At 38.1% G+C, this 12,933-nt stretch overlaps 1 protein-coding gene across 5 annotated transcripts in view; it reads left to right on the forward strand.

The window, feature by feature from the left end:
- The window catches only part of LOC137027201 (NACHT, LRR and PYD domains-containing protein 3-like), a 58,209-nt gene extending 49,645 nt beyond the window's left edge, over positions 1-8,564 (forward strand). For all 5 annotated transcript variants that reach the window (XM_067395131.1, XM_067395133.1, XM_067395132.1 and 2 more), the window contains 4 exons: positions 991-1,164; positions 1,864-2,037; positions 6,535-6,716; positions 7,319-8,564. In XM_067395131.1, the coding sequence (XP_067251232.1) occupies positions 991-1,164; positions 1,864-2,037; positions 6,535-6,715 (529 nt within the window). In that variant the 3' untranslated portion in view covers position 6,716; positions 7,319-8,564. The remainder of the gene's footprint in view (positions 1-990; positions 1,165-1,863; positions 2,038-6,534; positions 6,717-7,318) is intronic.
- The last annotated feature ends 4,369 nt before the right edge of the window (positions 8,565-12,933 follow it).

Genomic DNA, 12,933 nt, shown 5'->3' on the forward strand with positions numbered 1-12,933 from the left:
AGCTATCTTCTTCAGTGTTGAGAAGGTTTGGCTCCGAAGCGAAAAGCTGAAGATGCAACGCACCTGCTGCTCATTATATACCCGCGCTGCGAGGCAAGCAGCTGATGCATATGATTGCATGCCAATGTGCATTGGCTCGTTTAGTTACACTCGAAGTAGATTGGCCTCTCTAGCGAGATTCCTATTCGTCGGTCTGTCCGACGTACGTCGAACGTGACCGACTGAATGGGAACTGCATGTTCTGCCTAAGCAATCGGTCCACTGCACGTGCTGCACTCCTTAATCGCCATCTTCTTTGCCGGATCGCAACAGGAACGGTTTGAGGGCATCGTTCTCTGAAGCGTCTTCAACGGCGAGAAGAAATAAATGTCTCGATGCTTCTTTGCTTGTTGGTGAAGGAGAAGATTCTGATGCAATGACGGTGAGCTCCAAGCTATATAGTGGAAAGCCCTGCCCCAGCTTGTGAGCTTGTGTGTGAGAAACACAGCACTCTCAGAAAAGCGACGGCGAATACTAAAGTTTGCAGTACGTCAAATACATGTACGCTGCGCATCCATTGAGATGACTTGAAATAGTGCAGATCTCTTGATGGAGAGCGAAACTCCTAAGTGTTCAACGAGTTAAAATATATCTATGCTAAACTTATGCCTTGCCTCTAACACAAACACACACTTGCGAGTAAAATCTAAGAATTTATTAGCCAATGGCTAATGATAGACATTATTTAGTTGCCCAGAGTGAAGATTTAGTCACATATGCAAGTGATTTATAAGCTTGTTTCCCAATGGGGACCTCAATTTAGGTCCCCACAGTGACACAAGTCCCCATGAATCTGCGTGCATTCAGGCTGTCCCCATGAATCTGCGTGCATTCAAGTCCCCACCGGGATAGAAAGACATGTACACACACACACAAACATAAATAAAAAATCCCTAATCTGCTCTGTGTGTTAAGAACTGAGACTGAAGAGTGTGTCATTGTTCTCTACAGGTTGAAGAGATGTGATATCACAGATGAAGGTTGTGCTGCTCTGACTTCAGCTCTGAGATCAAACCCCTCACACCTGAGAGAACTGAATCTGTCTGAGAATAAACTAGGAAATTCAACAATGAAGTTTCTCTCTGCTGTACTAGAGAATCATCACTGTAAACTGGAGAAACTGGAGTAAGATCATCTCTCTACTAGTCACACATGATCTCAGACACATTCTCCTTTAGTTTGTAGTGTTACTAGATCGGTGTCTTTGAGATTATAATCAATATTAATACATGTTATGCATTAATCATATTCAGTCTCAGCCTCAGCACAATTAAGTGCAGCTGATTTCATGACATCACACGTCACCCATTGGAGGCCCAGTATCAACATGTCCTCCATAATCTTTTAAGATAAAAAAAAAACTAAGCAATCAAATAATGCATGAACACAAATACTATGATTAATTATGAGAAAAAGATTATAAGATGCAGACAATGCAAAAAGAATATGTCAACTGGAAATAGAAGAAAAAATAGATTTTATTCATATTTATATTATCTTAGTATTTTCTCTGTCTGTCTTATCTGTTACTATTAACTTTTTAATCTGATTTCTGGTAGTTATATACCTACGGGGACATTTTGTCCCCAAAACGCAGGGTTTACCAGGACCACACACACACAGAGAGAGAGAGAGAGAGAGAGAGAGAGAGAGAGAGAGTATTGTAACATTGTATTTTATATATATATATATATATATATATATATATATAAATAATAAAATTTTATATATATATATATATATATATATATATATATATATACACACACACAAACACACACACACATGATCTGAGACTGAAGAGTGTGTCATTGTTCTCTACAGGTTGTGGGACTGTACAATCACAGATGAAGGTTGTGCTGCTCTGACTTCAGCTCTGAGATCAAACCCCTCACACCTGAGAGAACTGGGTCTGTCCTGGAATAAACTAGGAGATTCAACAATGAAGCTTCTCTCTGCTGTACTGGAGAATCATCACTGTAAACTGGAGAAACTGGAGTAAGATAATCTCTCTACTAGTCACATGATCTCAGACACATTCTCCAGTAGTTTTTAGTGTGACTAGATAAGAGTGTTTGCGAATATAATCAACAATAATACATGTTTTACATTAATCATATTCAATCTTAGCACAGTAAGTGCAGCTGTTTTCATTCATATTTCATCACATCACATGGTACTCATTGGAGGCCCTGTATTAACATGTCCTTCTTGATCCTTTCAGTTATTATCAGTGTTAGATCATATTTATTTACACCAACACACATCAAACTGATTGATTGTAAGCAAATCAAATAATGCATGAACAAAAATACTATGACTAATTATGAAAAAAGATTGTAAGGACAGAGCACAAGAATAAGCATTAACTGATAATTTAAGGAAAATTTGATTTCATTTACATTTATGTTTCATTTTAGTTCAAAATTCAGCTATTATAGTAAATGAAAAAGGTGCACTTCATCAGTTATTGGATGTAAGCTCCATTAAATGATAGATTTAATTTATTGGGTCATTTACCCACAAAACAAATCTAATAGGACAGTAATATTAGGTTAGGGTAATTCCACACAAAGGTCATCTTTACCATGAAAAAAAAAGTTTTTACCAAAAGAACAAACCCTTTTTAAATTGTCCATTTAGGTCTGTAATATACTGTATTAATGTGGTCTAACAGAAATTAAGAAAATTGCCTTGTTTATCCACAATATATGAGGTAAGCAACAATACTTAAATTTTCAACCAACCGCATTTCATGCTTTCAAAAAAAGATCAAAGAATCTCAAAGAGCATCTTTTTTAAACTTTATTTTAAAAGTAAGCATTGTGTAGAAAGACGGAGACATGCCTGAGAATATACTCATTTTGTCATAACAGTACTGCCTGTTGAATTTATAAGGGCTGGAATAAAGAGGTCACGACACATCAGTGCTCTGCCACGTCTGTAACGTTTTAAAGATTAAGTTTATGTCATATAACAATTATAAATGCAAATAACTTGAAACTTTATATGCAAAGCTAAATTATGTTTATGCTTATTAGGATCAACAATTTATTTCACTACTTTGCTCTGAACAACCATAATAAGCATTACGGACGTGACCATTGCGTACGCTTCATATTAAATCATATGCATATGACTTCTTTGGCTTCTTTATATTGCTATGATCTATTTCAGGCGTACTGTATATATCACAACATATCAAATAATCGCAACAATCTTTGTGCTTTGTTAGTTTTAATATGAAAAAGGTTCAACTTTCAAATTCAGTTGATTTTATTAAATTTAAACAATAGATGTCGCTCTTTAATAGCCTATGGCGCATAGCTACTGCAGCGCCTCAGAAAGGCAGATCAAGCGCACATGAACCGATATTCTCTTCCTCTTGCCAGTTACAGAACCAAATATGAACATCAAAATGTAGGCCTATATGATACAGTACAACTTATAGAAGAGCATTGTGTCTCATAGGACACTTCCCTCGGGATGTCGCATTTTTACCTGTTGGTTAAAAAATGAATAGCCTATTGATCACAATCGGCGCGATCAAGCTGACAAAATAAAAATAAGATTGTAATAATTTTGACTTGAAATAAAGTTTGATCATTTTGACTCAAGACTTTGCTTTAAACTGTGCAAACTAGCCGAAAACCGTGTGATCATTCATAGGCCTACATAAAACTGACATGATTGCGATTGACAATAGTGTACATCAATCGGTTCACCTGACTGTGGGGAAAACGTGATTTTAAACTGCTTTATGATAAACATTAATATTTGTCAATGTATTTTAGCAAGCAGTTCTGTAAGAAGGAAAATCATGGTCTCAAAATTGATTCTTGAACAACGCACACGCTTTGTCAACATGAGAAATAGGTCTAATCCATGTGAGATGATGGTCATGCCACAAACCCCAAGCCAAATGACCACTTATGATTGCCCCCCAGCCCATGAGAGATGCATCCGTCGTTAGCGTGACGCAACGACGCGACGACAAAGAGCTCCCAACACGTGTCCATGGGAAAGGAACCAAGGTTTTTTCCACATGCCAAATGGATTTCCCCTCGGGGAGAACCCCTTGGTTTTGAGCCACCATTGCAACTTTCTCATGTTCAGAAAGCCAAACATTGGACGGAGCTGCCATGAGACCTAACAATCTCTGAAACTGTCTGACAGTAAGTGACTGGCCTAGCTTTATCTCTTTCATGGCTGAGAGAATCGATGCTATATGGGCAGGCGACAGATGAACCTGTATCATTATCAAATTCCATAGCACACCATGTGGTTCTCTGTGCTGGTGAGAAAGAACAATTTTCAGCCTCAACCCCAACTTTCTCATGTGTGCGAGAACAACATCTCAGTGTTGAGCTAAAATCAACCAAACGATGATATAGTTGAGTATGCAGATGCCCTGCAGACACAGAGGTGCCAAAGCCGCATCTACACATTTTGTGAAAGTGCAAGGTGACAAAGCCAGGCTGAAAGGAAGAACTCTGGTAATATTGGTAAGCTTCGCCCCCAAAAGCGAACCTCAGAAACTTCCTGTGTTGTGGATTGATGGATACATGGAAGTATGCATCCTTTAGATCTAACGTGACAAATCAGTCCTCTGACCTGATCTGTGACACGATCTGTCTGAGAGTAAGCATTTTGAACTTGAGCTTCCCTACAGAGCGATTCATAACTAAAATTGGATGCAACCCCCCTTCCTTTTTTGGGACAATGAAGTACCGGCTGCAAAACCATGACTCCCTGCTGGGATAAGGAACCCTTTCTATAGCATCCTTTTGCAGAAGAGTCTCTACTTGTGCCATAACCAGAGCATGCTTGGGGCCCACCACTGTGGATGAGAGCTGAATTGAATGGCAAACCACTTCTCTATTGTCTGCAGGACCCAGCGAGATATATTCGGTAGACATTTCCACTCTGCCAGAAAATCTACTAAGGGTACCAGTCTCTTTTGAGACTGGCATCTGGTATACTTTGAACAGCAAGCACATTGCCCTGAAGCAGTGCCCAGGCAGGAAGCGACTGGCTTAACTGTCCTGAAGCCCTCCTCGTTGACTCATGGGGATCCTCTGCGCCCCGGCATTGCAGCGGGGTTAGCAAAGCACACGCCTGAGGGCACCAAAGGGAGACGTGCACTTTATAATGTCTTTCTTCGGAGGGGACCACCCTCAGAATCCTGACACTTTTTCTGGCATCAGGATTTCTTTGATGAAGCCCTCTTAGCGACAGTGACAGTCCTCAGATCCGTCTTGCCCTTCGAGGACTTTCCCTTAGAGCTCCTGAAGCTTCTGCTGCGCCCAGTGTGAGGAGCTCGTACTTTGCCTGGGCTGCTCCCGCCCAGCAGCCAAGAGACCTGGGTTCGGCGAGGAAGGAACTGTTGGACCGCTGCCGCCTGTTTCTTTGATTTTTGAAACCTTTTGGTGACAGTATTAACAGCGTCACCAAAAAGGCCAGTAGGCAAAAGTGTAGCATCCAACAGATAGCTTGTGTCACAGCCTTTAATTTCTGTTAAATTAAGCCATAAGTGTCTCTTCGTAGCCACCAGGGCTGCCATAGATTTGCCCATTGACTTGGCCGTCTGCTTGGTGGCACTGAGAGCTAAATCAGCTGACTGACATAATTGTGTTCTCAGAATGTTGTTCGCTCGTCATTGTATATATGTGCTTGTAACTGAGACAGACAAAAATAGGACATACGATTTCAGAGAGAGAGTGCTTGCTGAAGACACAGAAGCTGAATTGGGTAGGTTTTATAGTTTCCTGGTGAGTGACGTCACCTGCCTATGGACTGATTTCATATGTTCTTCACAATAGAATCACACAGAGGCATTCCCACAGCGTTTCAATGCAGCTTGAGTTCCCTTGAAAGGGAACATGGACAAGTAGATTATTTGATATGAATACTTTCACCCAGCAGTAAAATGAGCAGAGACAACTGAAAGTAAGGATTCACACATTATGTCCTTTTAATATTGGATGCTTAGGCTTCCCACATACAATAAAGTTTGTTTTAAAGGTGATAACAGTGTTCTTATCTGTTATGCAGTCACTGAATTGCTTTAATGTTCAAACTCTGAACTCTTGCAGTATGTACTGTCAGTGGTGAAGACATATATGATGCTGACATTTACACTTGACATTTTAAGAGAGAAAACATACATACACAAAGAGTAAATAAAAATGTATATGCTACTTGTACTTAAAATATATGAGTAATGATGGGACAGATTTAGTGAATTTTTTTATATACTGTATATAAAACTATTTGTACTTAGTTTAAACAGACACTGCCTTATTGAAAGTTATGAGACAATTATTGATTAGTTAATGCATAACTATTAAGTCTAATTTCAAAAGATACATTTGTATATTGGACTAATATGCAAGTAAAAGACCACCACACATCACTGTTTCTGTATTGTAACCGTTGACCTAATGTGTGTGTTATGAATTGAGAGACAGAAGAGTGTGTCATTGTTCTCTACAGGTTGTATAATTGTGATATCACAGATGAAGGTGGTGCTGCTCTGACTTCAGCTCTGAGATCAAACCCCTCACACTTGAGAGAACTGAGTCTGTCTGAAAATAAACTAGGAGATACAACAAAGAAGCTGCTTTCTGATCTAGAGGCTGATCCACATATTAAACTGGAGCATGTATTATACTAATGTGAGTATATTTTTATTTAGAGTTCATACAAAAAAATTTTGTATGGTGGTGTTTTGACCAAATATTGCCATGTAGATGTATTCAGGCCAGGACTATTATCAAACATGTGAAGTTTGGAGCAGATCGGACATTGTATGCCTGAGTTACAACAACTTTATGTTTCCTGGCATTAATCTCATACACTAGCCAAGTGTTTCATGATTTAACGTCTCTAGTATGTTTGATACTTCATGGCATATTGTGTTTCTGGGAATGAATTAAAGTGTAAAGCATGCCATTTCATGTTGCCAGCAGGTGCTGCTATGACTAACTGAATATTGGCATGTAGATATCTTTTTATGCCAGGACTCTTATCACACATGTAATGTTTGGGGCAGATCGGACATTGAATGCCTGAGTTACAACAGCTTTCTCTTTCATGGTGAAACATCAGAACTTGTCAGGCTGCCACGGAAACGCCCTCCAACGAAAACTCAAGATCTTTGCAATTTTAACATCGCAAAGGCCTTAAGATTAGACTGATCAAATATGATTTGCTTCTGGTTAAATCTCTATGTGGAGTTAATCACAGTGTAAAACATGTCATTTCCTGTTACCTACAGGTGGCGCTATGACTGTAACTGAATATTGCCATGTAGATGTCTTCAGGCCAGGACATTATCAAACATGTGAAGTTTGGGACAGATCGGACATTGTATACCCGAGTTACAACAACTTCCTGTTTCATGGCAAAACATTGAACTTTGTCAGGCCGCCATGGACATGCCCTTCAGTGAAAACTCTGGATCTTCGCAAATGAACGTCTCAAAGGCCTTTAGATTAGACTGACCAAATATGTTGATGATCTGATTAAAGCTATAGAAGGAGTTTGTTAAAGTATAATGTGTGGAAATGGCAAAAACTGCCAAAAATTTTGCAGAGAAAATTAAAAATATCTCACTTCCTGTTGGGTTTACAGATTTTGCACCCGGGGCTTTTTTGTAGGTATTGGGTTGTTACATGTGTCTACCGAATTTCATAACTGTATGTGAAATGTAGCATGAAGGGCGCTTAATTTAAATTTTGTAGGTGGTGCTATTGAGCCATTTTGCCACACCTAATTCTGAAACCCATATCAGATGTAAAACTTCACCACTTCTGATGCGAGTGCAAAGTTTCATGAGTTTTTGAGCATGTTTAGGCCCTCAAAAATGAGTTTCATTTCAGAGAAGAAGAAGAATTGGCCAAGGAATTACAATAGAGTCTTCACAGTGCTCGGGCCCTAATTATCATTATTATATAGTCATATTGAATGGGGAGAAAACAGGTTTTCCTTTCTTTTTGTCCTTAGCTGATCACATGCCTTTTCCAATGTGAGTTCTTTGTCATTTTCTGTTATTAATTAGTAGGGGTGTGACAAGATCTCATGCCACAAGATCTCACAAGATTAAAATGTGATGAGATTTCTCATTGAGGTGAAAAGCTAGGCTCTTTTGAGATACGTCTCACCTTGTCTGAAATTTAGACGAGAGCAAGTGGCTGCAGTGAGGGGAGGAGTGAAAAATGTGCAGCCAAGACGGACAGCTCTCTGTTCTCATAGTGGTTCAGACACCTATCAAAGACGGATATTGCGGGATTCACACTTTTGGGCTGTGTTGCTAATAAACTGGATGCAATTTAATTTCTGTTGCTTTTATATTCAAATAAATATCAAAACACCTAAAGTACTTTGTAACAAATTAAACTTTTCTTTCTCTAAGTCCCATTGTTACCACGGGGTTCTTTTAGGTTAGTATTGGTTTGTACACCTTACTGTTCTCAATTTAAGAAAGCATGTACAAAGCATAAGACTCTTGTAGGAACCATGGATGAACCAGACAAATGAATCATTCAGATGATTCTTTCAAAACATAATTCTAATTCAGAATCGAGGTTCCGGCTCCAGCTCGTCTACAGAGAAAACCAACGCTGGTTACTTTTTACGACATTCGTTGCTTCCTGACAGAAGGAGACGTGACAAACTCAGCTATTTGTGACACTAAATGGTCACCAAGAAGATAAAGAGTCTTTGATCACGAGATCAAAAGAGACAGAGAGACAATGCAGACCCCTTTTGGTTCTCTGAGGGACCTAACTTCACAGAAAAACTAACAAAGACTGTTCTACAACTAAAACTGCATCAAAATTGTTCCAAACAATTTTAAATGGACTTATCAAACATCTTTTAACTGCATACATTTTACATCATGTCCACAAATACTACCGTAACCAGTTTTTGCTTTAGAACACCCACAATTCATGTAAATGTGATAACTCTTGAATGACTGATTGAAAGTATACCTTATTTGGAATTAATTTAATTCTTTTTCTCTTTTCTAAATCCTGGCTTGAATGAAATCTGTTTAAAATGCATCATATTCCATTTAATAGAAATTATGTTTAAAATGGTACTCTCTGCTAAAGCAGAGATGGGAGGTAACACCTATGTATGATTCGGGGAGATTAAAGCCACCTTTTGGAACAGGACGATATCTGATTGGCCAAAACTCCTCTCAGAAGTGTGACAAACACCTAAGTTTAAATAGTCATATCGCAAGACAAAGAGAACGAGAGTGAATGAAGTGAACTAGAGTGAACGAAGTGAACTAGAGTGAACAAGCAGAACTAGAAGAAAGAACCGGTCAGCAGTGACCAGAGTAAGCAGAACAACGAGTAACCATGGAGTAACAAGAAGAACAGACAAGCAGCTCATTCAAGCCATTCAACTTTAACTCACTTTTCTTTTCTTTTACTTAATTTTCTTTTCCGCTGATAGTCCAGTGTTCTAAGTTTTGCTGCAAAGTTCAACCAACGACTTTTGCCGCTTCAACTTTAACTCCAGCGACAAAGAGACTTCCTTTCATTTTTCCAGCAAGCTCAAACGTGATTGGGTTTTATCAAACACAATCCGAAAACCCTTCTTTGCATACCGACGAGGTAAATTCACATTTAAAGTCGACTCAAGCAAGTGATTCCAGATTCTAAAAAACTGAACTGATTAAATTAATGATTCATGGTTTGTTCAGGTCTTTGAAGTGCATGAACCCTGTTCATCATATCACCCTCTCTCTTAAAACTCTTTCTCTTTCATTTCCTTTCTTACTGCAACGTGTATGAAAGTGTGTGTGTGTGTATGTGTGTGTTTGTTTTAGATAAGTTTGTGTTAGAATAAATAAAGTCTCTTGTAGATTTTAAAAGAAAGTGTCTTGTATTATGTGCTTCTAAAATTTAATGTCTTAAAAACTGTCGATCTTAAAGTCACTGTGCTCTAATCAGTGTTTTCACAATTGTTGGATATTTATATCAACCACAAGAGCTTATTACGGCTCAAGCAAATGAACGCTGGACAACTCAGTTGCTCAGTCTTAAACTAAACATCTCTTTATAATTCCCTATAAATTATTTCATTTGAGCTAATTTTACTTCATGGGTGTGTTCCCTACACTCTCATTGATCAATGCATGTATTAACAAACATCATTCAAAACACATACAACCCTCATAACTCAAAGAATAAAATTAATTGAGTCCATGAATCAAAAGGTGCCTTGAATGAGACCTATAAAGTCCCATAGAACCAAATACTAGCAATCAGAGTCCAGAACAAAAAAAAAAATCAGTCCAAAAAACAAGATAATCCCAGCAAAAAAAAAAAAAAGGAAAAAAATGTGTAAGAGAGCAAAAGTCAAAAAACCCCAACAGTCTCACTTCTCAGGGATTTCTGGATTCCTAAGGAAATGCCACTGAAGAGGAAAAAATAATCCTCAAATGATCCCAGAAGGAGAAAACATGATAATCCACTGGTAACAGGCCTCAAAAACCACCAGGCAATCCTTCAGCCAGCGTGCCAGATCAAACTTAGTCCATTGCACTCACACAGGTGAGAACCTTCTTCTTCTAATGACTTTTTATGGCGGATGGCAAACCAACTTTTTGGTGCATTTACCGCCACCAACTGAACTGGATTGTGAAGCACTAATAAGCAGCTACCAAACACACACACACACACACACACACACACACAAAAAAAAGATTCTATTGATTATTCCTATTTCTTTAATATATTTTATAATAGCACCATGGATTCCTCTTTGTTCTGCATGTTCTTTCAAAAGGCTTATCAAATTAAATGATTCAACACCCATGTTTTTAACTTCATTAATGAGTTTTAACCATTCTTTTCCATATTTTTTTACATTTTATTAAAACATGTTCAATTGTTTCTGCCTGATTACAATAAATACATTGTCCTGATTCATGTTTTCCAATTTTAAACAGAGAATGATTTAATCTAGTATGCCCTATTCGGATGCGTGAAATAATTGTATCTTCTTTCCTATTCCTGAAAACACTTCTTCCATTTCCTACTTGCTGCTGAATATTATACATAAATCTGCCCTTGCTATCACAGTTCCATGATTCTTGCCATTTGTTATTTATGAATTCATTGATTTTCCCTTTAACTTCATTTTTACTCAGAGTCACTTTAATATCTATTTCTGTATGTTTAAGAGCTTGCTTAGCTAGCTTATCAGCCACTTCATTAGCCTCCACTCCTACATGAGCAGGAACCCACAAAAATGTTATTAAGCTTACTCTACTTATTCTTAACAAAATTGCAAGAATCTCATATATAATGTCTTGCCTTGATGATTTTAGTCCACTTGCAAGGCTCGATAATGCTGCGTAAGAATCAGAACAAATTACAGAACAAACTAAGCTTGGTTTTACATCCTCTACCCACTGGAGTGCTACCACCAGAGCAATTAATTCAGCTGCATACACGGATGAATGATCAGTTATTCTTTTCTTCATACTAGTTTGAAACTTTGGAATATATACGGCAGCAGCAGTTCTACCAGAGATAGGGTTTTTAGAACCATCAGTATATATATATGTAACCATGAAGAATAAATCTGATCTAAATACTGCTGCACAATAATGTTCTTAGGGGTATCTTTCTCATTCTTCATTTTTATTTGTATTTGAAAATCTACAACAGGCATAGGAAAAATCCACGGTGGAATTCTGGATACTATCACAGTTGGGCTGATATCACAGTCTGCAATACCAACTACTTGTGCTTCCCTTTTAGCAATCCATCCAAAGCTTTTGATGTTTTTATTTCCATGCTCCCAGCATTCTTCAATCACCCCCTTTATTGGATGAGACACTTTATGTCCTTTTAAATTAAGCCAATAATTCATTCTAATTTTAAACCTACGAAGGTATAAAGGAGCTTCCCCAACTTCTACCTGCATGGCTGCAATGGGAGATGTTTTAAATGCACCACAACATATTCTTAGAGCTTGATTCTGCATTGTTTCAATCTTTTTAGACTCAGAGTAGTTTCTGATGCAAAGCCATAAATAATACTACCATAATCTAAACTTGGTCTAATTAATGTGCAATAAATTATTTTCAAAGATAATTTACAAGCTCCCCATTCTACCCCAGTTAAACATCTTAAAATACAGGTGCTGGTCATATAATTAGAATATCAAAAAGTTGATTTATTTCACTAATTCCATTCAAAAAGTGAAACTTGTATATTATATTCATTCATTACATACAGACTGATATATTTCAATTGTTTATTTCTTTTAATTTTGATGATTATAACTGACAACTAAGGAAAATCCCAAATTCAGTATCTCAGAAAATTAGAATATTACTTAAGACCAATACAAAGAAAGGATTTTTAGAAATCTTGGCCAACTGAAAAGTATGAACATGAAAAGTATGAGCATGTACAGCACTCAATACTTAGTTGGGGGTCCTTTTGCCTGAATTACTGCAGCAATGTGGTGTGGCATGGAGTCGATCAGTCTGTGGCACTGCTCAGGTGTTATGAGCCCAGGTTGCTCTGATAGTGGCCTTCAGCTCTTCTGCATTGTTGGGTCTGGCATATCGCATCTTCCTCTTCACAATACCCCATAGATTGTCTATGGGGTTAAGGTCAGGCGAGTTTGCTGGCCAATTAAGAACAGGGATACCATGGTCCTTAAACCAGGTACTGGTAGCTTTTTCACTGTTTGCAGGTGCCAAGTCCTGTTGGAAAATGAAATCTGCATATCCATAAAGTTGGTCAGCAGCAGGAAGCATGAAGTGCTCTAAAACTTCCTGGTATACGGCTGCGTTGACCATGGACCTCAGAAAACACAGTGGACCAACACCAGCAGATGACATGGCACCCCAAA

This window comes from Chanodichthys erythropterus, chromosome 9 (assembly GCF_024489055.1).
Source record: "Chanodichthys erythropterus isolate Z2021 chromosome 9, ASM2448905v1, whole genome shotgun sequence".
Classification (NCBI taxonomy): Eukaryota; Metazoa; Chordata; class Actinopteri; order Cypriniformes; family Xenocyprididae; genus Chanodichthys; species Chanodichthys erythropterus.